The following is a 23,777-nucleotide window of genomic DNA, read 5'->3' on the forward strand; positions in this document are numbered from 1 at the left end:
ACTTAATTAACATCAAAAAGGCTTATTTACTAAAGAGAACACAAAATGTAAAACAAAGAGATCATACTCTTTATTTTTTAGGCAGATATATTCATTATTGTTAAGCGACAGGAGAATAAAACCTCAGCATTACTGCATGAAGCAAAAAGCATTATACCAGGCCATGATAACTTGGTTGATGTAGATATTTGAACAACCGGCATAGAAAGACGTTAGATTAGAGTGCCAAAATTATTCTGCCCCATCCCTCTCTGCATTTAATGTGAAGGTCGGTCTCATTCCAAAGGGGCCATATGCAGCCATCATATGGTCCCAATCAGCTTCCACGATCACATGAGAGATATGATCATTCTGTATTGCAGTTGGCGATATGAAGTTCAACTATCTTGCAATCAACCAGAAATTTATATGACACAAGAAAACTCGAAATTATGGTAGGATCTAATGCACATTTCAAATGAAAGCAACTTGTCAATCCAGTGGTCCATTGAGATTAATCTTATCCCCGTATCATAAATTCTACTGCTCAGTACATTTTACTGGGTAGCTAAAATACATTTACATGTAATACTAGCACTACTGCCTTCCAGCCAGCGTTGGATCGTGCACTGCATTCAATTAAAATTAACTGTGATGAAAGTTTTCGATCCTCATAACTTTTACACACAGCACACCGCCTTGGCATAGAAATCAAATATACTTTGCATACATAATGCTTTAAAGAAGAAACTCTTAACGTATTAGTTATTCCTTCATAATTAACAGAAGCATCATGTGATCTATCAAATTTCCAGTGTATAACCATAAGAACTCCTAAAAAGAATTGGGTATATTTGGAATGTTTAAACCATAATACGCTTACATCTCGCAGAGCCACAAAATTCACAGCACTGTAAAAATAGAACAGCAAGGCTACTGAATTTCCCCATCTTCACCAACCTCCCCATCTTCAAGTTCCCCATATCCACCATTTCGACGGGAACCATCCTGATGCTCTCTCTTGTGTCTTCTATGCCGACTTTCACTGTCAGATTCAGGTGTATGCTACCATAAAACACCAGGAAAATATCATACAATTTCCATTCATAAATAGCTTAAAAGTTTCGACCAAATATATTAGAAAACAAGTTCACATACTTTTCTTGATCTTTTGCGGTCGCTACTATGTCTGCGTTTCTTAGACTCTTCTTTCTCCTCCTTATCAGAACCTACATCATCCATGGAACTTTGATGCCGCTTCCGGTGCTTTCTATCTTTGTCTTTCTCCCTTTTCTTATCTTCTTTATGACCATGACTCTCAGTTACGTCTACATTTTCACTATCTGTTTCATCCTTCTTAGACCGTTCTTTTCCCTTCTCTTTTTCACGTTCTCTCTCCTTCTCCTTTCTCTCTTTATCCTTACGCTTCTCTTTCTCCTCTCTCTCTCTCTCTTTTTTAGCCTGCAAAGAAATAAAATCAGTACAAAAATTCCAAATTCAAGCATGAAAACATGTACCAAAACTAAATTAACCAAGTTATGATTCATGGAATCAATTTTGAGTCGGCAAAGATAAAATAATGAGTCGTCCAGAAAATTGTACAAGTCCAAACCAGAAATGCTTTTACTCAATATTTCATTTTAAAGCACAAATTTTAAAATGGCATGTAATATGAGATCTATCTTGGTCTTCTAGGAATAAAAAGACCAACCAACTTATACATAGCAATAAAATCCACACCTTTTCCTCCTCTCGCTTGCGTTCTTTCTCTTTAGCCTTCTCCTGTAAGTTTGTAATATATTCCTCAAAAACTTCCCTACTAAAGTTCTCTTCCCCAATTGATCTGAAAATAAGCAAGAAAACATTTACAAACAGCAATATCAAACATTCAGAGGGAAAAAAAACGTGTTAAAATGTTTTCACTAGTAAGTTATCATTAGAAAAACCTGTATTCTTGGGTTTCTTCAAAAAGGTGTTTGCAATCTTCCCAATTAGAAGAAGCAGTTATTTCCTACAAGGCACAGAACATGGAAGGTCAATGCAATCTCTAACGTAACACTTAATTTAATCCACAAGAGTGACCCCACACCTTGAATGTGTGCAATAGCTTATTGAAGTCATCACCTAGTCGTTGACGCTTCTTTGCTTCTTTCTCCTCCTTCTCCTTGGCTCTCTCTAATAATTCCTCATATACAAGCTTCAAAATAAGTAAAAGTATTAGCAGACTCTCAAATACACACACCATGTACATGTAAATATGAATACGCTTAACAGTCATATCATGGTATGAAGAGAAACCAAATCAAAGTTGTTGCTGATTTAGAAACCAAAACAAAGTTGATCCTTGCATCAGTGAACTGAGTGTTACAGATGACGGCATTACAGTGTATTCATTGTGCCGAATCAGATGGAGATTGTGGTGACACTTCAATAAATTACTGGCTGTCATTTTGAAACCCTTCAGCTTTAGTAAGTGAAGAAGCACTCACTTATGTGAAAACCAAGAAGAGTATCGCCTTTTTATTTCATCTTTTTTGACAAATGTGCATGTATTTGTTAGAAGAATATACAAGAAACACGAAATTGCTACAAACATGTGAGCCCTATAAGTCTAAATTTGAAGGGTACCATTTGTAGTGAACTATACAATACAAATAGCCACTTCAATAGTTCCAGGCACAAACAAATTTTATTTGGTTAATCAGGGGGAAATATGCCAGCAACCAATGAAATAACACAATTAAATTGAATTCTACGGACCTTTATATTCAAAGTATGCAAATGAACAATTTTCAGTTTTAGGAAAGGAACGGCAAATATCAAAAAGAAAGGACAAAGAAGTGAAAGGGGTTACCTTAAAGTTAATGTCTGATATTGATGGGAAACCAATATCTTCCAAAATAGCAACCTTAAATTCTTCAAATGCCAGTGTAGAAGCCAGGGTAACCTGAGGGAAAAATTGATTAATATTTGACATGTTTTCAAAAATTTCACACAAGTTTATAAAATCATACCTTCCCCAACTTCATTGCATCCTTTATCCGAGCTTTATCTTCATGATACTGTCCATAAGCAAAAGAACAATGTCAGACATACAGAGTCATCTGCATTGCAGGTTACATTGTGTTGAGCAATCAAACTCCATTACTAAAATTGTATTCTTAATGTATACATGCATACGACCCATTATAAATTGGCAATGGGCGAAGAGGCCCACGATAATATATACTTTTATGCATGGCAATTAATTCCAGACGTCAGATTCTATACTCAACAACTCACCCCTCACGCATGGCATGACTGAGCCAAACACGTGGACGAATTATATTGGGTGCGAGGAGCACATGACTGTTACCCTGACATGTGAATTGTCCGCTCTGATACTTATGTAGAAGCTAAAGCATCTAATCGAAAACCAGTAGGCTGGTGGAGAGGTCTAAGATTTATATATTGTTATGCAAGGCCAATAATTCTCGATGTCGGATTCTATTCTCAACATTAGCTAAAATAAAGATAATTAATGGATCAAGACATGATGGTATAAGATGCTAGGTAACACACCTGTTTCTCTAATTCTTCAGCAACATCCTCAAACAATTCTTTTGGTGTTGAACCAGAGGTGTTAGATGCAACAGCTTCATACGAAGACAGGTCTTTAACCTACAATCCAAAGACAACACTTATCAAAAGAGCTTCAGATGCAGAAGCAATCAAACATTTGTCTTTTAATTTACTATGCAGCTCTTCTTCATATATTATCGCCACAACAATTAGAGTTGAGCACCTTCATGCAGTAATCGCGCCAGTGAGTTTTAGCTGTAAGAGTACCGTCGGCAACATGTTCTTCCATCAGCTTTCGAAACTCATCGCGGTTTTTCCTCTCAACCCGCCTCAATTGTTCCTTAAATTTAGCAAAACACAAAGATAAGAACATTGAACTAGAAGACAGATAAATTATCATTTATATGGATTATACCTTCAGTATCTTCTTTTGCTCCTCTTCTTCCTTCTCAAGGTCACGAATATAGTCCTGCAACAACAACAAAAACATCATATAGTTCTGGTACATGAACACAACCAATCTTCTCACACACATGATTGAACTTAGATTATGTGATCTACCTGGAAAATGAGCAACCTGTCAAGTTTTTCAAGACGCAAGCATCTCTCATCATCCTCTAAGCGATCTTGAACTTTCCGCCACTGGCTGTTCACCTGCAGATGAATGACGATCATGAAAAAAGGTAATAGATAAAATCAGTCACAATAAAATACACGTACACATTCCTTTTACAAGGCTTACCTTGATAAAGTCACAAGATTCCAGGAATTTTCTATACTCTGCAATATTCTGCTTATGCTCTTCAGCCGCCTTTTCTTTTTCCTGCATATAAGAATCGAAACCTAGGCAGTAAGAATAGGCATCCTCTGTGACATATGAGACCACTAATTTTAATCTGCCCACTCCAAACGAGAATGACAATGGAATACTAATACATGGCAATCAATTCACTCTAAAAGATAAATGTATCTCAGTAGTTTTTTATTGCTTTTGTTTGAGAAAAGAACTCAAAATTGTATTCTTTTCTGTCAGTTTATATTCCCTACAATCTAGGAAGTGTCAACATCTATATGTAAGTAACATGAGCACCCCATTGAGTTTTGTACACCTAAAGGGCAATGAAAATGAGGATACCATTTAAGGCGGTTCTACCAAAGCAAATTCAACAGTTGGAAAATGCAAATTTAAACAAATCCACAAAGTGAAGGGAGTTATAACAAGTGGAGAACTGGACAATAAGTGAGACAGCAAGCCAATAAGCCAATACCACCAATTTGTGGTTCTTCAACATAATTCATGCTTAAAAGCATGTAGAGCCAATTCTCAATCCTATCTACTCGATACCAAAAATCTTTTAGACTAACATCAGGAGTCAAATATAAGTCCTAATTTACAATATGATATCTACAAATGGTGCATGGCATAAGTCAGAAAATGAAAAATGAAACGCAAATTGTTACCTTCCTCTCCAATTCTACAATGTAGCTCTCATAAAGATCTTCCCGGTCCCTCGCTCGTTCTACAGCCTTGAAACGTTCATCATTTTCAAACATACTGACAGCTTTGCTGATCAGGCCAATACATCAGTCAGAACATCTAAAACATTTTGCATGCTTCCCAGTCATAAAATACATATGAAAATACTAAACTCAAAATCACACTATTCATAGAACAGAGAGGAGTAAACCTCCATCTGGTTGCTGACGTAAGTTCCTTGGACTCCTTCAGAAAAATATCAAAATACAAACAATTTTGTTCAGATCAAGGCATGATGTATTATAAAATTATTAAAGAAAAAAGCAGTCACCAATTATGACTAGAAAGCAACATACTTCCAACATTTTTGAAAATTCTTCCCGAGCTTTTTTCTGCCTCATGCGCCTCTCTTCATTCTCCAGTTTTTTCCTTTGACCCAAGTACTAAATTAATAAATCTCATTAGTTTTAGGTCAGAAAATGATGCGAAATATTCTTGATAAAAATCATGAATATTAATCAAGGGGAGAGTCATTGAGCAGTGCACAATTCTAATGAAATAAAAGTGGTCTTGAATATGTGCAAATAAACAAAAGAACGACAAACACTCTAAAGCAGTTAAGAAATCATTAATAAGATTACCTCATTAAATGCTTGCTTCCTCTCACCTAGAGTTTTTAAAGCACCATATCTTTTGTCATTAATGATCTCTCTCATTGTCTGATATAACGTTTCAAAAACTGTTAGAAGACTCTTCAACAACAAAAGATGGTGATAATAAGAATGGAATAGCCAAGCTACCTGCTCCCAAGTCCAATCGGAGTGAACATTTGCAGATTCCAGAAGTGCTTTAAATGCATTTTTTGCCTCCTAAAAGAGAACATAATTATACACATATTATTCTTTGAACATGCACGACAATGAAAAATTGGACAAAGACATAAAATCTTATATGCGTACCTGCTTATTGGCATACACCAATGGTTCTTCATCAACTGTTTTCTCCTCTGACGGAGTCACATTGACTTTTCCAGCAACTGCCATTCCTCTTTTTGCTTCCTGCCAGAGAGAAATCTCAGAAAAAGAAAATGAAGCATTCTGCAAAACTGTCTCGGGTAATTGTGTTCCTCACAGGTAGGTGCCTTTTGCAATAGGGACTAGCTAAAATTAAACCTTTCTTTAAAAAGAACTGCTGTGAAATCAGTCTTAGATTTCAACATGCTGTCAAGAAAAGGCGAAATTAATGTACTTTTATCTATATTGTGCAACCATAATTTTGTAGGACTTGACTGGAAACTTCCGGCTCAGTTTAGGACATTTGCAATAGCCATTAAGAATCAAACCTTACCTCGATATCTTGAGTAAAAGCTCCATCATCTGCACTTCCAATATCTTGAGATGTTACATTTTCATAGGTACTCCTGTAATTTTTCAGAACATATAAAACCAATTTGAACTAGAACACATAATGTGAATCATAAAAATATTAACAGGACGTGGAAAATAAAGCACTGAAAAAAAAATTCATACACTGATTTTGTAATGGTGCTGACCAAAGTAGGAGGAACTCCAGTACTCCCTGAAACAGAAGCAGGCAGTGGAGTGACAGTCACCACAGGAGGCTGAATGCCAACGCCACCTGTTATGGAAGACTGTGCACCAGAAGCAACTGATGATCCAGTAGGCGCAACGGGGGAAGGATTAGAAAAGGAAGACACAGGTATAACTGCAACTGGGCTCGATACCATCCCAGGTAGGGCTGAAGAAGTGCTGGGGCCAACTGAACTAGATCCCATAGGTGTTTCAGCAGCAACAGCAGGAGGGGCATGAGAAGTCAAATTCATTTCTGAACGTGTTCCCTGGGCAAGTTCTCTTTGAGCCTGTTCACGAGCCAACTGGAAGCACGTAGTTCAGAGTGAGAATATTAGTAATAAAAAAAAGGAGGAGGCTGAAGACGAAGAAAAACTAACAGGAAATGGTAAGAAACCTTTAACTCCTCTGGAATTGTCCACTTAGATTCCCTTGTAACTTTGTTGTAATAATACCTGCAACAGCCACCCAGAAATTAATAGTTAACAACAGGCCACAACAATTTTATAAACAATGCATATTGAGAAAACAAAAGCAATAACTAGAAAAAGCAAATAGAAATATAAGGATATGACGCACTTTTTCCCATCTGAAGAAGTATATTCCTTCCAAACAGTTGATGCATCGGCTCTCTATCATAGTGACAAAAATTATTAAGTGAAAATAGTCTCAATAAAGTCATTTGAGAAAGAATACTAAAGGTCATGGTTATAAGTTCATAACTATGAGCATAATCAGTCATGGATACAAAGTTCACTAGAAAAAGATAACAGTACACGAGTTTCTACAGTAGACTAGAAAATAGGTTTTTAAACAAATAGCAATGGGGCACAAAAGAAAACACAACCTTGATCAAATGATAACAGAAATTATAAGGAAATTTAAAGGACAGACAGTGAGAAATAAACATGCCGTCAACCTGAGATCAATACATGTCTATAAATGAAGATGTCTGCCCTGCTGAGGTCAATTACACACCCAACAGGTGTACCAGAAATAAAATAGATGAAGACTGAACGAAATCCTTGTAACAGATGAAAAATGAAAAAGAAGAGTGAAGAATAATCCCAGTCAAATTCCACATATGTGTAGACTGTTATAGGACTCTGGTTCCTTGCCTTCTGTGGCAAAGCAACAGGGAGAGAACTCCAAATAACTTATTAACACCAGCAGAAAAGAAATAACAGTACACACAAGAAGTTCTAAATATCCTTGATATCTTCCATTTTATGCTAGTCGAATTAAACATACCGTTAGACCTTCTTGGCATTTAATGAAACCATGACAGATAAAACTACGACACATACAAATAATATTCAAAGACCCAATAATTGTTAAAGTGGGAACCCCCAATCCCAGTGACATGACATTTCATACCTCTGAAAGTAGCACAAGAGTTCCTGTTGAAAAAGCCTTTATAAACCATAGACAGCAAAAATGTCATATACAAACGAACAAGCACATGCAGAGATAACTTTTCAAGAAAATTATTTAAAAAACCAATCATGTATGGTTATCCTCATACAAACTTAAAATTTATATTAAAAAAAGTTATTAAATAGCCAAGCAGCATCAAAGTGGGAGTTTGGGTGCACATCTGTGTCTGTGTGTGTATGTGCACGTGAGTGTATGTACATGTCAATCTATGAGACGGCTGGGTGTGCTTATAAGAATCATATATAAATGAATAATATTTTCCTAATAAGATACTAAAACAAAAACAACCCACAGAGAGTCATAAATTGCCTCAATAAGCAGGCAAAAGCACGCCCATCTTCAAACTCCAGCAAGGAGGATGGATGAGATGAAGGAAGGCAACAATTACTGCTTGGCATTCATTAACCACATCCAACTACAAGATAAATAAGATGTAAATAACAATTACTGCCTGCCTTGTGAAACTGAAACCCCGTCTTCAAAGTGAGCTTACAGAGCAGTCGTAAAATTTCTCCAGACTTGCCATGACATCTACAAACCAGTTGAAGCACATGCAAATAAAAGGATAATTCGCATAAACAATTTCGATCAATTTAAGCATGGCTACAACCTAAAATTGTCAAACATCCACAAATGGCAACAAAATTTATAGTGCAAATTAAAAAAAAAAACATTTCAAGGGCATGTTCAACAGGTAATTGGAGATGAAATATAAAAGTTCTAGCTACTGGTAACAAGTCAGCAATATGACTCACCTCCATCGGTGTCATCAATTCTAAAGGCTTCTCCCAACTAGATTGTTTTGTTCTTCTGTTGAAATAATATCTGAAAAAATGAATCCATCAGAAACCAGAAATAAAAAACACACAAGGTCAGGAAGGACTTCAGAATAACTAAAAGAAAATCAGAAAGTAACTCTCAAAATAATGAACCACACTGTTTCATATTGAAAACTACATAATGGACCATTAGCAGCCTAAAATATTTATATTTTACCAGTATAAATTGAACATTTCATCAACTTCGAGGAGAAAAGTAGAGAAAACATGAGCTGTGGAGAAATCATGAATTACCTTCTTCCATCACCCGATGTATGCTCTTGCCAATCAGAAGAAGACTGCTGTGTTTGGCTAGGAACATTTACAGCCTGAAATTTAGTAAAGTACAAATTACACCAACAACAAAAAAAATATCATTTTCCATGTGACAGTAATGTGCTCGATGTCTAAATCAGGGTTAAAATAAAATTATCAGTGTCGTGTCTGAGAACTTAGTAGACAACTACCACAAAGTTCCTGATTGCTTGCATTGCTTTTCAAGTCTTCTATTTGCACCTAAGTGTGCATCTTGTCTCATAGGGGATGTATGACAATTGTAATAACATAACCAGTGTGATAAAAATGACAATTTAGATGATGCAATAATTAGAAATTCACTCAGATGATAGTTCTTTTGGCATCTGTAAAACCAGATGACTTTAACAATTAGTGTCAAAATCAGATATCAAAATAGGTTGCATGTACAAAAGTCATGACATTGGTATCCTTCAATGGGGTTGAAGGTAATTGAATTGAATGAAATACAATAAATAAAGAACTTACAGAATCTGTGAAAGTAGTGCTTGAAGGATGTTGACCGGACTGCGGTACCGGTGTAGGAACTGCTGCACCCTGATTTCCAGAGGACACCCAAGGCTGTCCTGTGACAGATACATGTGCTTGCACTTGAGAGATTGGCTGAAACTGGGACGAAGAACTGACATTATTTTGTGGCTGGGCATATGAAGGTGGTGCGAACTGAAACAATTCAGGTGCATGTAAGTATATGAAAAAATCTGCTCAATAAAATCAAGGAAAACAAACACATATACAGAGATAACATCGTGTGAGCTTACCATATATGATGAAGAATACGGCATTCCACCACCAGCTAAGCCAGGCATCTGATTATTAAAAGGTAGGGCAGGTTGCTGAGACTGTGATGGGGCAGATGTAATAGGCCTCGTCTGCATGTATTGCATAGGCACAGCCTGTGACGAAGGTGCAGCATGACCAGGCTGACTTGGCCTGAGAGGATATGGTTGCATTGGTTGAGAAAATTGTAATTGCTGACTTTGACTAGCAGGCATCCCAACATTTGAAGAAGGAATACCTTGTCCCACAGGCTGAAACTGTTGGGAGGCTGATTGAATAAACTGTTGTGCTTGCTGTGTTGGAACCACTGGTCGATACTGCATCAAAGAGATTTGTACATACACCACTTATTAATAATCGACCAGAAAGTAGAGATGACAAAAGTCACCGAAGATAGGCAGGAGAAGAAATTACTTGAAGAGATGGGGATGAACCAAAACTTTGAGGACCCAAGGAAGCAACTGGAGGAGGCCGAAATGGCTGACCGATAGAGGGAAGGAGAGATTAAAGAAAAAAGACAAAAATTAAAAATAAGTTAATAGTGTATTCCTATAAGGAAGGAATTACATAATAAAAATATTACTGAACCACATTTGTTTATACACTTAGAATGGTTAAAGTAAGTACTGACAGAATATGAAGTTTATATGGCCCCTAGAAAGACATGTATATGTAATTCCACTATCTAAATCATAAACCATAATTCAAAGTGAATTACATTACGGGACAAAAATAAACTCATAATGACTGCTTAGCAATGATGAGGTTAGAAGTTAGGTACCTGCGCAGCTGAGGACTGAGGGTTATTAGCCATTTCAGCGCATATGCAATTAGGCAACCTGCAAAAATCAACAAACAAATATTTTCAATAAAATCAACAAGCTAACGCTAGTTGGAGACCCAAAATCAGGAAACTGTGACTGCAAGTGCATCAAACCAGGTAAAGAATTGATTCCAATATGAGACTAGTTGAAAACGAACACTCAAATGCACCTAAACTCATCTATGCACAGCTTCTATTTAGACTTCCCATCCGCAATTACTAAAATGAATTCGACCACGGACCATTTGTATATAAAAAATAATAAGCCTGTAATTTAATCTAATTGGACTCTGCAACTTGAACCCTAGGGCAAATGTTGAGAACACTCAAATGAAAGAAGCTTCTATTTAGAAGCAAGAATTCGAAGGACCATTTGTAATAGGGGACTCTGCACTTGGGCAAATGTTGAGGAAAGAAAGAAGAAGACGACCGTTCTGAGTTTTGAGAGGACGGAGGAGAAGAAGCACTTACAGGTGGGAAAAGGAGTGGGCAATCAGTGGTGCGAGAACTTGTTCTTGCTGACGAACGATAGCGGTAGATGATCTCGCTGACTATGTGTCCACCCAGGTGCTAGGGTTTAAGAAATCAGAGGATTTGTTTAGAGAGAAAGAGGGCTCAAGAAATCAGAAGACAGTTGTAGTAACGTTTACCGACTTCCAATAATTACCCTGTGTTCCGCGAAATTTACACGCAGTCACAGTTAAAGGATTCTTACTTGTGCATCGTGGTTCGGGTCGCTTTGAGCGGGTCGGATGTACCCACCCGCACCCTTTTTTCCTTGAGACATTTTGGAAAAGGCCAAAATACAATTCGATTTGTCATAAATGACAATGATTCTATTTATGTGATTAGTGGCAAATGACAATTTGCAAAAATGGTGTTTCCACTATTGTAATGGCAACAACTATTCACATGAGATATGATAGAGAAATTTATATAGAGTTTTGGTATGAAGTGAATAATATGACTAAGTATTTATTTGTATTTTTTTTTTTTAAATTTGGTTTCTAACCCAGAGCTAGAGCACGGGCTCGTTTTGCTGAGGGCTCACATGGTTTAGTGGGCCCCAGCTGGCTTGACTTCTTGGAAGACAAATTTGGGGCTTGATCCCCCTCCCGGCAAGGGCAACCACTAGGCTCTTCATGTCGTTTTTGTTACCAATCTTTCAAAGAATAGCATAAGTAACTTTTTTTTTAAGTGATAGCAATCTCAAACTGGCTCTTAAGATGAAGCATGTATCATGTTTACTTATTTGAAATGGATATTTCAATTCATAACTTCCACTATATTTATTAATCTGTAATGACTCAAAAATTACACGAATTACACATTAAAATTAATAATACAATGCTTGAAAATCATAAATTAAATTGATTAATCTAACTCATTTCTTCACTCAAATTAGTCATGATTTCCCCTCATTTCTTCACTTAAATAGTCATTGATTTCCCAGTTTTATTTAAGGTACTTCAATTTGAACTTTACCTACCAAAGTGTGTGTAAATGTTTTTTTCTAAATATCTTTTGTTGCTTATTTCAGAAAATAAAATTCAAAATTTACCATATTAACTAAGCTTCAAATTTCAATGATACGACAAAGCAAATCACTCATTCAAAGGGGGATCAAGAACTGGTGTTTTCAATACCCAGTTTATTTATTATGAACCAAAGTCCTTGTTGAGGATTCCACAAATTCATAAATAATAACCATACTCTCATTATATCACAAATTAATGGTTTGTCTCTGTTTTCGGCAAGTTCTCATTGTAGCTCTAAGTGATTAAAGTATTTACTCTTACTCATGAATGAGGTCATGAGTTCAATTGATTTCCTTCCGCGAATATCTCTTGTCATGAACACACTAGAGATTATATAATATTGGCTCACTTAAGTACTTTCTGATAGACCAAACTCAAGAAAAGAAAAACGAAAGTTGAAAACATGATAAAATTCCAAACCAAATATTGCAACATCATTTTCTTAAAAATGATCACCATGAAGATCGTTATCCCTAGCCATAGCTAGGGCCAAATACACATACTAATTGGAAATGAACAAAGTCTAAAGTGTTCCGTCTCTCTGATAGGGAACCCGAGACACCCTGACCAAACTATCATCCCTTACACTGCTCGACCGTTTACACGACAAGCCAAACCCAAACCAACTCCCCAGTCCAGATCGAAACCAATATTTATTCGACGACGTCGTCTTGTCCTTTGCCTTCCCCTCGGGGGGCTTGGTGCACTCTTTGAAGGCCACTAGAAAAGGGTCTTCATGTTTTCTAAGAGCCTTTGTGGAGGAGCTTCTTGAGAGGGGCTGAAAGGTGCAGGGAGGCAGAGGCAGATGAAAATCTTGGAGAGAGAGTTTAGGAGAAGCCTCACCACAAGGGCAAGGTGGGGGTGGCAGCTCTCTGTAGGGGTGTGGTGGTTGTGTGGCTTTGGAGACACCAGGCATGTTTTCCCATGAGAAGGGCACCTTGCCTAGGGAATAGTGGACACTACTCATACTTGGGTTTTTTCTATGGTTATGAAATTCGTGGAGAAAATGAGAATATATATATAGTGAGCTAGCTACATATATATGCTTTGTGGGTTTTTTTTTGTTTTTTTAGCGGCAGAGTTCGATAGGGCCAAGCAAATAAAACGTGAAGGGGATCTCAGAATGGGGTTTTTTTCAGTCACTAGTTGATGCGGACAAGTTATGTGTTTGCTCTTTCACTTGAAAAAATGCAATAAATCCACAAAATACATATTTGTTTTATGACATAGGAAGAAAACTATATCTTGAAAAGTAAGTAAATACAAACGAAACCTAAAGAAAAAAAAAGAAAAAAAGAATTGAATTAGTCCCAGATAGCCTATATATTTATATTATTTTTTCCATGATTTTTTTTTACTTCATTGCATTGAAAAAACAAGACAGAAGCCAAATAACTTTTTCTTATTTTGCTTAATATTGCAAAGCCAAACTGTATTATGATGTTACCAGAGAATTACAAAAAAACAAATTATTTAACTCGTGCGGTGCACGTGTACCATATTAATTAATTTATTTCATATATGACAACAAGTCCGATTGAATCTTTTAGCTCGATAAAAATGTGAAGATAAAACAAGAGCTTGATGAATTTCCAAAAAGCACTGCGATATTTTCTTCATTTTTAAACAAAAGTAGGAAGAGGAGATTATGGATGGGGTTATTGTAAAATTAAATATAATGGTAGAAAAAGTCAATAGACTTTCGATGTCAAATTATCATGAAGGGGGCTTTTTACGATTCTAAAACAGAGATGGGAAAAGTCAGATAACATAAAATGAAAATATAATAATTCAAAAAAGTTTTGGTGTCCGGCATGTTAATTTTAATATAGGTATTGTGAGTGAAAGATTGAATGGAAAAGACAATGAATGGGTGATAAAAGAAAGATTACTGAGCTTATCGTGGGCCTGGCTGATTACGTTATATGATTGAATTGAAATTTTTGGTGGGGAAATGAAGTTGAAGGAGCCACGAGACAAACTTGGATGATGTTTGACTGAATTCATATTAAACTTCTTCACATGTACATAAGACAAGCACCATAGACTTTTCTGTCACATTTAAAAACCAAAGTTGAAAACTTCTCTTTTCTCATGCCAAGGGACACACAACTAGCGTTACCAATAAGTCTCTAGTTTTTTCTTCTTCTCTCTATTAATTTTAACATTTGATGTAGCTAGGTGTGAGGTAATGAATTCAACTTGGATACTGAAGACACACGGTATACAAGTAAGAAGGAAATTACTATATGGAAGAAAAAAAAAAAGTAAATTTAGGTTTTAGCAAAAAAAAAATTTCACTTTTGGAAAAAGTCAAAGCTTTTCAAAAAGAAAAAACCTCTCAACTTTCAAATCAAAGCATGTAAATGTAAATGATTCCTTAGAAATCCAAAAATAAATAAGGGCAATTTTGTCTATTTTGGCTTCTTTTACAAATTTTCTCTCTCCTTTGTGTTTTTCCAAAATCTCCCAAAAAAAAAATAGAACGGTGAATTTGACGATTATTCGTTTCTTTTGATATAATATGCAAGTAATGGTATATATAGACGAGTTTAGATAGGGTACAATGGGGCTACATATTTCATGTACCCATCATTGCCATCTTTGAGTACAATTTGCAAGTCAAAACTCAAAAGGAAACTTGACCTTTTTGTAAATGAAAGTTATAAGAAATAAAATCTTATTGAGTTCGATAATGAGAGAGTAACAATATTTCCACATCATGATGATAAACAAATGATAGGGGCCTAAGGCCTTTATGTGAAGAAGAAGAAAGGAAAAAAAACGACAAATTGAGACACCAAACTTGGTAATCGAAAACTACACAAATAGACCACGTTCACATTTCTTCCTCTATCTCTCTCTATGTGGGAAGAAGAAAAAAAACGACACACCGTAGGCCCTTTAGGTAGTGTGAAAAATTGAAAAAACGACAAATAAAACACTGTTTGGTTGCCATCAAACGTGGTATCTCTCTATTTAGGAGACTGGGGCATTTTAATTATACTGTCCTCCCTAACACCACAAGAATACTTGCATGAGAAACTGAACATGGTCTTAACTTTCTTCTCACCATAATTTCCTGCTGGACTATTAGGGTTCTTGGCTCTGCATTTCATCAAAGCAGCCAAAAATGGGTCTTCTTCCTTTTTAACACCGCCACCTATCAATCTGAACGAGTTTAACCTAAGCGAAGGCTGAATAGAACACAGAGGAAGACGGGTTTGCCGATCAACCACCATAAACCTAGAACTCCTACCTGGGGATGTCGATAGACAAGGAGGCGGCTTCAGCTTCAACGTTAAGTGCTCCATGTTCAAATGCTCTGATAGTACTTTATGATCACGATGATCATCATGTACAACTGTTACAACCTTGACATCCCGGGCTCATTCTCCCACGAAAAGGGTACACTAGCCCGAGATAGCCGTGGCATAACGGCCTCGCTGTCACTTGATCTTCTCCGGTGCATGGTGTTCAAGTAATGCAATGATAAATGTTTTGGTTTATGGCTGCGATTATGTGCTAATCGTTTGCCTTTAAATGGGTAGCTAAATTTTGTTTCTGTGTTAGGGATGCAGAAATGAATAATGGGAAAAAAGATGGCAAGCTCCTTTTCAGTTCACGTCATTGATCAATAGCGTAGAAAAGTTGTGAGGAATACGTAGTTTGGCTTTAGCTATAGGGTTCTCTAACAAACTTGGATTTGATTTGGTGGTTAATGTTTCTGAACACCCGAATTGATTTTCAGACTGGTTTCAAATAAATGAGGCGTGAGTATGAATCACAATTAGGGTATTTTCTTTTCATTAATGTTAGGTATCCCTTGTTTTTTTGTTTGTTTTTTCCTTTCCTTTTTAATTACATGTACTCATCGCTCTCTCTCTCTCTCTCTCTCTCTCTCTCTCAATTGACAATGATTTTTCATCCATATATCTATACGCTTCAAATTGAAATTAATAAATTGGGTATCAATCAAATTATGATCATATAATAAATGAAACTAAGAATTCATTTCTTTTTAATAATGTATTAAAATATTATGTTGTGGTGAATCGTGGAGCGATCAAAACCTTACAATCAAAATCGATCAATTTAACCAATTAAACAATTTGGGTGATGATACTTTGCTTTAAAATGATGAAATACATACGTAGTTCAAATGCTCATTCATCGTTCATACATATAAAAAGAGAGACGATCAACTCATATCCCATCAATGGAAGCAAGTTAGGATATATTAATTTGTACGAATTGGAATATCTTAACTTCATATGGAAGCTATATAGTATTTTAGTTTAGGTATGACCGTATGAAAAATGAGGACAAATATTATGTAGTTTTTAATCTTGTAGTTTGAAGTTGAAGCTACAATATATTTTGTTTTGCAACAGAAAACCGGGCCTCTGTCTTCAATTTTAGGTCCAAGCTAGTCGGCCCAGTTGTTCACTTCTGTCAAGGCCCAATATGTAATATATCAGCGTCGTTTTTAATGTGATGACACGACACCGTTTTCCTGCCGTTTGACCTAAGTTTGATGTGGGCGCGCTAGGGTTTTAGGGCTTCCCCTCACCGTTCTCTATAAAAATATGAAAAAACTGGTTGAGAAAGCAGCAACCACAGCGGCCTTCAGTTTCCTCTTCTTTCAGCTGGTTTCAAACCCAGAACTCAAATATGTTTTCAAAATCTATAGATTTATTTTTGATGATTTAATTTGTGAAGTTCCATTTCCTGTGATTTGTGAATTTGTGAAGGGTTGGTTGCGATGATTATAAAAATTCCTCGTTCTGAATGCTATAGCCATGGCATGACAGACACCTATACACCCATAGAATATGAGCACCAACTCACCCATTTCAATTCTGTCAATTTTAAATTTTCTTCTGTTTTTGTTCAAATCGGCTGATTTTTCTATCATCCATGAGCTTGAATTTTCAATTTGGCATTAGGGTTAATTTGATTGTTCTTCCCCTTCTTTAATTTGATAATATTTGTTGGTTCTGGATCGAAATAGGAGTTGATTTTCGTATCCACAGAGCACTTCGCTATAGTGCTTTGTGTTTAGACATCTCCTGAAAGTAATCATGGTGGTGTTTAAAGCCCTAGTTGACAGTAGTAAAAAATGAATATGGGGTTACGCACAGCTCCACATTATCTTCAAGTGATATCTGTAAAACCCTAGAAGTTAAACCATTATGCTTACCCAGATGGCTTTGCGTTTGGAAGAATCAAAACTGGATCATCATTTTAGATTTTGGTTCGAGTGACGTTACTTTCTGAGGCAGATGAATTGACATTTGAAAGGACAAAACGTAGCAGTGATGAGCAGCTAACACGTAAGAAAGTCCCAACTTTTGTAGTTGGGATTTTCAATGAAATTCTCTTGTTACGCTTGGCTTCTGAGCTCTCCTTTTTTTTTTAGCTAATATGGTTAAATCCCAAAAGAAATTGGTCTAAAGGTAGGACATCTTGATTCTCAACTAGTATGTAGAGCAAAATCATCCTATAAGACCTTACCCTAAAAAAAGAAAAACCGCAGAAAATCAACCTTTTTAAGAAAATAGAATCAAATCACAATACAAGGGAGGTTGCCAAAGGTCAGCAAGGATGGTTACTTCCACGTGAATATTATATGCATATTTCTTTCTTCGTCGACATCAATCCTCTCAGGCAGCAGCTCTAGTTGATCTTGCCCTCAGGGCTGCAGAGTCTTGGTGGAGCGTACCTCATGCCCGGGCTAGATTATATACTACCATAAAACCCACATATTTCAAATCTGAAGCTTAATGTATAGTTGGACAAGCCTCCTGTCACACTTTCTCCATTATTACTGTTAATGATCCACCCATTTCCAACAAGTTTAAGTCTGGCCGGTAAATTGTACATCCTAATAGTTGAGATGGAATTGGCGTGAATTTTTCATTTTGTTATCAAAAGGAACATGAAACAACTACAAATCAATATCACCTACCAGCCTCTGGTTATTGTCTACGTGAGTTTTGGGCCAATCATAGCCCACCTATCAATTTGGTGAGGCTAAGCCCATGATTAGGCTAGAAATAAATTTTTGCAGCCCAAATTATGAATTGACTGAAGGCACCTTATTTCACAGTATAATTGAGGGAACCAACTACCACAAAAGGAAAACATACTGGAATTGAAGAAAATACGTAAACAAGACTAGATATTTAGAAGAAAAAAAAGTTCCAAATTAACTGTGACTAATTATGCTTGGCACTACAGATAAAAACCGAATCTTGTTCCTTCACCTAATGGCCTCATAGTTTGTGAAATGATTACAAGGCAGGCAAGGAGGAAGAGTCCAAGATACTGGAACCAAGGAGGTTATTATTCTCTGCTCTTGGGCTACTCCCTGCACTGCTATTTGAGAGAGACCCGAATGCTGTCTTCTGTAAGACCCCAGTAGGAGATGACCCTAATGAAGAAGGGCTGTTCTTGTCCCATTCCTGTGTCATAAGATTAAGCACTGAAGAGTTCTTGCATTCTGCTGCAGTGTTGTTATTGGTATGGTGCAAAACCTCCCCCAAAGGACCACCAAGTGAAGTCTCCCGACTGATTGGGATCCAATTTGCTTGCTTATTGTTTTGTGCATTAAGGGCACTGCCTACTCCCAAACCCATCGGCTTGGGGTCTAGTTCACGCGAAAGCCGGAGGGGGGAGAGAGTGAGCTTCTCATTGTTTGTAGAGGAAGTGGATGGTATGAAGTCTGAGGAAGCAATGGGGATTGAAATTGACAACTGGGTTCTGTCTGATTGCATGTCAAATTGGTCAGGCCAAGAAATAGCTGGGCGATCGGATTGGTTTTTAGGCCAATTGTCGATGAAGTGGCGAAGGGAATGCTGTTGTGAGTTGGTTTCTGCAGGGTCAATCAGGTTCTGTGATGAAGAACCATAGTTTCTGCAGCTCATTAGAGAAGACCCTTTCTGTGATGGGTTGAGGAGGGAGTCAGAGGGGACAAGCCCAAACTCTGTTCTTGAGGATTCTTCATATCCCATTTGCTGTTTCTGGATCAAGAATGGGTTCTCTTTAGACAACATGGAGGGGCCTGGTGTTTGATGCATTCTTTCACCCACATTCTCTTTGTTCACGAACATCCTATAAACAAAGAGAAATCAAAATTAAATTTTTTTTTTATAAAAAACAGAAAGAAAGAGAATATGTGTTTAATGGGGAAAGCAACTTTTTTGCAATATAAAAATTGAGCTAGGACCACCAATACAATCAATATTGTGCAAAATAAAGCAGATTGAAGTAACTTCAGATTGTAAAAAAGACCAGTCACCATCAGCACTGAAAAGATGATGATATAATTGATTCCACAATTCTTTAGGTAGTAAAAGTAATGAATGTGGTACTACTCCACAATGCCAATTTTAGATGTCCAGAATGAAGCCTGAAAAACGAATAAATGCTGAAAAGATATGAAATTGAATCTGCTTTACCTGTTCATCTGAGTGGCTGCAGAAGAATTAGATGCAGCGGGCTGCGAGCTCTTGAGCTGTTGGTTGGCAATGCCGAGGCTGCTTGAACCACCGCCAGCGGTAATGGACACCGAGGATGCTGATGAAGAAGCCGAAGGCATAAGCTGCTTTGAGGTGGTGGTGGTGGTGGTGGCGGCGGCGGTTCCAGCGACGGGTTCCACAGGCTTTCTTGAACGGTGGCGGCCTCTGTTCATGTGCCGCTCACAATATTTTTGGTCAGGAACGGCATCTCTCCAGCACCGCCATTTCTTCCCATCAGTCCTACGACACCTTCCTGGCTCAGGATCAGTGTTGTTGGAGAATCCCAAATGGATAGAACCCCATCCCACTGCACATATGCACACACCCAAAAATGAAAAACTTAGAATGCAAGAAAGGAATGAAGAAATAAAAACCCCAATCTTGGTTTGGATGCAGAAATTTGACTTCTGGACTAAGTTATGTTCATTGTCAGGCACAAACATGATACTAAAATTTACAGAATAACATCTGGAATATAGATACAAGAAATGTTCTTGGATTAGTACTTAACAGTTGAACATTTTACCCTGTACATATAAATAGCATTTTCTAATTTTCCTGAGGAACAGAGAAGGATGAAGTTACATACATGTATTGGACCTCTGAAGTCCATTTGGAAACGCAGAATCAAGGGCCTTCTTTATTGGGATGAGCAGATTAGATGGTATAGGCACATTTGCAGTAATGTATTTGTAGATCAAGGCCTGGTGTTCTAACTCCATCCATTGAGATGGAGTAAATGGCCCTCTGGCCCCTGCTATAGCCCAGTGCATGGCAGCACCATTGAAGCTCCCAGTATTGTGGCCTGCAACAGAACCCAGGTAAAGAAAAGACCAGACAGAAATGCCAAAACCTTAAGAAACCATTTCCTGACTGTCTGATAAATTTTTTTTAAAAAGGGGATAATTATTTATCAGTGTAGAAGATAAAGAAAGTGTATAAAATAAAAAATAAAAAATAAAAAATAAAAAAAGGAGTTGGCAGTATACCCAAAAATTATACCTTGACTGTGCATTTATGGCTACAACAAGAAATTAACAATCATGAATTTCTTGTTTTTGCTAGAAGAAGATAAAATGAAGGGGAAAGAATGAGAAAAAGAAAAGGAAGAGAAAAAGGAATCAGCACCAATCAAAGAATAGGTCTTTGTTAGCTAGTTCTTATTTCTCCTCCAATCCGGGCTTCATAAATTTTTCTTCTTTTGTGCCCAACTAATCCAAAGTACTGAAATTTTACCAAGGCCATCCTCTCCCATAAAACAAGGAGACAAAAGATTTTTAAGGAAGAGAAAATATTTTCACTTTTTTTAGCGCTTGACAAGACTCAAAAACAAGACCATGGATGTTCCATGAAAAGACCTTCCACCAGTCCTCTGCCTGGGGAACCAACCAAAGCCAACATCTTTACCAAAAGCCAAAAACCAACCTCATGAACCCAAAAGCTCCATGCAATGATGCAAGTGCCCATATGTTAACTAATATTAAACCCACATAATAAACAACTTAATTAAACTGATGATTATGTACCTGCACTTCTACTGTAAGCAGATAATGGTTGGTGAAAGTAAGGCAATGAGGCATTCTGAGTGCTCTTGTCAACCAAAACAGCTTCTGAATTGGGAGAATTAGAGAAGCTCAGCAATTGCTGCCCATCAGAGAAATGAGTGCTGTTGTTAGGCATTGTCTTGGAAGCTGAAAGAAAATCATCAGTCTTGGGCAGTTTTGAGCTTCTCCAATCTTCTTCAACAGTGCCTGCAGATCTCCCCTGCTTGTGGAACCCAGATCCGTACCATTTCTGCTTGGTCTCCTGATCTGATGACGAACTAGCGAGAGAAGCAAAACCAGTTTCTGCTGCTGCACCCCCCAACCCATCAAAACCCACCACCCCAAAATCCATATAGGAAAAAAGCCCACCTTCGAAGAACTTATTTAAAGTCTTAACCCCCCCACTAGCTAGAGGCTTAAGATAAAATGCAACATTGGGTCATTGCCTAAAAAAGACACAAGCTTTAGGGGGTAGAGAGGCGCGTTTTAAGAGCTCCTCGGCTGAAACTGAAAAACCACGCTGGTTTTTGTTTAGCAAGTTGATATTTTGACTGAAATATTAAATAATTGGAGAGAGAGAGAGAGAGAGAGAGAGAGGGAAAAAAACTTGACCACACAAGAATTGTACTATGGTAGAAAAAAAGGCTACCGTCACAAAAACACTCGATTATATATGGCAATGGCATCTCCACAACGACAAGTATTGCATTGGGATTCAATCTGAAAACTTGTTTGACTCATTTTCCACGTATGTAACTCACAAACTTTCAGACCAAAAAACCAAAACTCACAAACTTTCATTTCAGTTATGATATCCCTTGAGCTTGTAAAATGTGCATGTCTTCTCTGCACCGTCCTTGTCTTCTTTAACTAAACAAATAATATTTTCTTACTTGTCAAGTTTGATAATTAAGTTAAATATTTGATTTAATTTAATACAATGTTTTAGAGGACAAATGATAGAAAAATCTGATGCCTTGTGGTAGGTAGTGTTAAGATTTTAGAGAGACAGAATTTTGGTTAACTAATAGCAACATCGATATTATTCTCAAATTAACCACTTATTTAGCATGTGTAAAGTTTTATACAAAATGTCTCGATGTTATTTGGAGTAGAATCATTCATTACATGAGACTTTTTATTTTGTTAAATTTCTTATGTGCCACTATGTGTATTCTTCAATAAATAAATGAGATATGTAATAAATGATGGAAAAATTTGATGGATCATTTTCATGACATAGTTCCCTTTTATACTAAATCTCGAACACTAACATAATTTATTTATTTTAAAAAAAAATCTCGGACATGCTCATAAAAACTCTTTTTTTTTTAAGGAGACTTTTAATTATTTAATAATAATTATTATTATAAAGCTATAGTTTTTTTTTTTTTTGTTGAGGTTCTTTTAGTATATAGTTAAAAGTGGGTTTTGCCTTGCAAAGTCCGATAGCGGTTTTGAGGGGGTTTGTGAGTCATAAAGGTAAAAGGTCCAACAAGTGGTGGGCTGCATGAACAAAGATGCATTGCCACGTGATACGAATGCGTCCAATATTCTAACCTCAAATACCACATCTTCCATATTCTCATCCCCTCCATCTTTACTCCTACTCTCTCTAAATCACACGCTCGATTCGGCATGATAGGTAATTCAGCATAAAAGACAGCTCTCAACATAGAGAATTTGATATACACCGGTTGTAGATAAGTTATTCCGCTAAATGAGAACACAAAATCAAACAACCCAACGATATATGTATACCTAGCATAACGTAAATTTTAACTTACAATTCAAGATGTGAATCTGTTTGCCTTATAAGAACATTTGAATTTACTTGATTAAAAGAAATGGTTAATTTCATTTTAGTACTCTGCTCTTGCAGTTATACTCTTAAATCATGTTTATTCATACATTCTCAATTTTAACAATTAAGTACCTTCATTTTTTCGGACACTTGAGTTTGCTAAATGTAAGATAATCCTCACTAGGATAGCAATTCCGCCGTATGCTATATTCTTGCATGTGGGTCAAGGAAGACATATGCTGTACTAATTCAAAATGGACAGATTAATTAGTTTATTAATTATATTCTATACTTGTGTTGAAAAAAGGCCCTTCGTGGGTGGTTAAGGAGATGGTGGTCAAAGAGATTGAATTGATTGTGTTTGAATATTCCAATCCACCCATTTGGGCTATATTTCTTTCATTAGTAGCCTTTTTATTTATTTATTTATAAAGAAATTATAATTTGTACATGTTCTGCATTACGTGTAATGAGGTATGCAGAGATTATAAAAAATATTGAAAATTCTATTCTCTACACAGCACACGATTTTCTTATTGTGCAAGACTGGGACCCAGTGATTCTTTCCTTCCGTGTGTAGCCACTTGGT

The 23,777-nt window shown here is 36.7% G+C and overlaps 2 protein-coding genes and 2 non-coding genes across 6 annotated transcripts; 2 read left to right on the top strand and 2 right to left on the bottom strand.

Annotated features, from left to right (window-relative positions):
• Positions 1-716: 716 nt before the first annotated feature.
• Positions 717-11,411, bottom strand: PRP40A (pre-mRNA-processing protein 40A). 3 transcript variants are annotated; one of them, XM_008222179.2, is made up of 29 exons: positions 11,251-11,411; positions 10,738-10,795; positions 10,371-10,436; positions 9,938-10,273; positions 9,645-9,839; positions 9,117-9,190; positions 8,799-8,868; positions 7,186-7,238; positions 7,004-7,061; positions 6,547-6,911; positions 6,365-6,437; positions 5,977-6,075; positions 5,818-5,886; positions 5,659-5,736; positions 5,374-5,460; positions 5,229-5,263; positions 5,002-5,107; positions 4,283-4,363; positions 4,102-4,194; positions 3,956-4,009; positions 3,764-3,880; positions 3,541-3,639; positions 2,994-3,041; positions 2,834-2,926; positions 2,069-2,176; positions 1,926-1,990; positions 1,720-1,822; positions 1,138-1,440; positions 717-1,024 (listed from the first exon to the last, which is right to left on the bottom strand). In XM_008222179.2, exons 2-29 carry the CDS (start codon positions 10,768-10,770, stop codon positions 1,022-1,024), a joined length of 2,964 nt encoding a protein of 987 aa, XP_008220401.2. In that variant the 5' UTR covers positions 10,771-10,795; positions 11,251-11,411; the 3' UTR covers positions 717-1,021. The 3 variants fall into 3 exon arrangements, with proteins under 3 accessions (XP_008220401.2, XP_008220399.2, XP_088901217.1); XM_008222177.2 differs by having other exon boundaries at positions 717-1,044; XM_089045091.1 differs by lacking the exon at positions 11,251-11,411 and adding an exon at positions 11,210-11,228 and having other exon boundaries at positions 717-1,044.
• Positions 11,412-17,073: 5,662 nt separating this feature from the next.
• LOC148919632 (small nucleolar RNA snoR8a) lies at positions 17,074-17,161 on the top strand. Its single transcript, XR_016124855.1, has one exon. It is a non-coding gene; the product is annotated as a small nucleolar RNA snoR8a (small nucleolar RNA).
• Positions 17,162-17,629: 468 nt separating this feature from the next.
• On the top strand, positions 17,630-17,725 carry LOC148919633 (small nucleolar RNA R24). The gene has a single exon (XR_016124802.1). It is a non-coding gene; the product is annotated as a small nucleolar RNA R24 (small nucleolar RNA).
• Positions 17,726-18,474: 749 nt separating this feature from the next.
• LOC103320496 (growth-regulating factor 6-like) lies at positions 18,475-21,922 on the bottom strand. The gene is made up of 4 exons (XM_008222180.2): positions 21,367-21,922; positions 20,430-20,645; positions 19,781-20,147; positions 18,475-19,433 (listed from the first exon to the last, which is right to left on the bottom strand). The coding sequence occupies exons 1-4, from the start codon at positions 21,734-21,736 to the stop codon at positions 18,614-18,616; spliced, it is 1,773 nt and encodes a 590-aa protein (XP_008220402.2). The 5' UTR covers positions 21,737-21,922; the 3' UTR covers positions 18,475-18,613.
• Positions 21,923-23,777: the final 1,855 nt, after the last annotated feature.

This window comes from Prunus mume, linkage group LG2 (genome assembly GCF_029339155.1).
Source record: "Prunus mume cultivar Tortuosa linkage group LG2, ASM2933915v1, whole genome shotgun sequence".
Lineage (NCBI taxonomy): Eukaryota > Viridiplantae > Streptophyta > Magnoliopsida > Rosales > Rosaceae > Prunus > Prunus mume.

Bases quoted from the DNA above. Each gene is read 5' to 3' on its own strand.
- LOC103320496 (XM_008222180.2), bottom strand. From the start codon at position 21,736: ATGGATTTTGGGGTGGTGGGTTTTGATGGGTTGGGGGGTGCAGCAGCA. The intron at 20,646-21,366 runs GTACATAATCAT...GTTCTGTTGCAG, and splicing joins TGCTTACAGTAGAAGTGCAG to GCCACAATACTGGGAGCTTC. The intron at 19,434-19,780 runs GTAAAGCAGATT...CTTTGTTTATAG, and splicing joins GCAGCCACTCAGATGAACAG to GATGTTCGTGAACAAAGAGA.
- PRP40A (XM_008222177.2), bottom strand. From the start codon at position 10,770: ATGGCTAATAACCCTCAGTCCTCAGCTGCGCAG. The intron at 8,869-9,116 runs GTAATTCATGAT...TCATTTTTTCAG, and splicing joins ACATCGGGTGATGGAAGAAG to ATATTATTTCAACAGAAGAA. The intron at 4,010-4,101 runs GTAGATCACATA...TTGTTGTTGCAG, and splicing joins ACAGGTTGCTCATTTTCCAG to GACTATATTCGTGACCTTGA.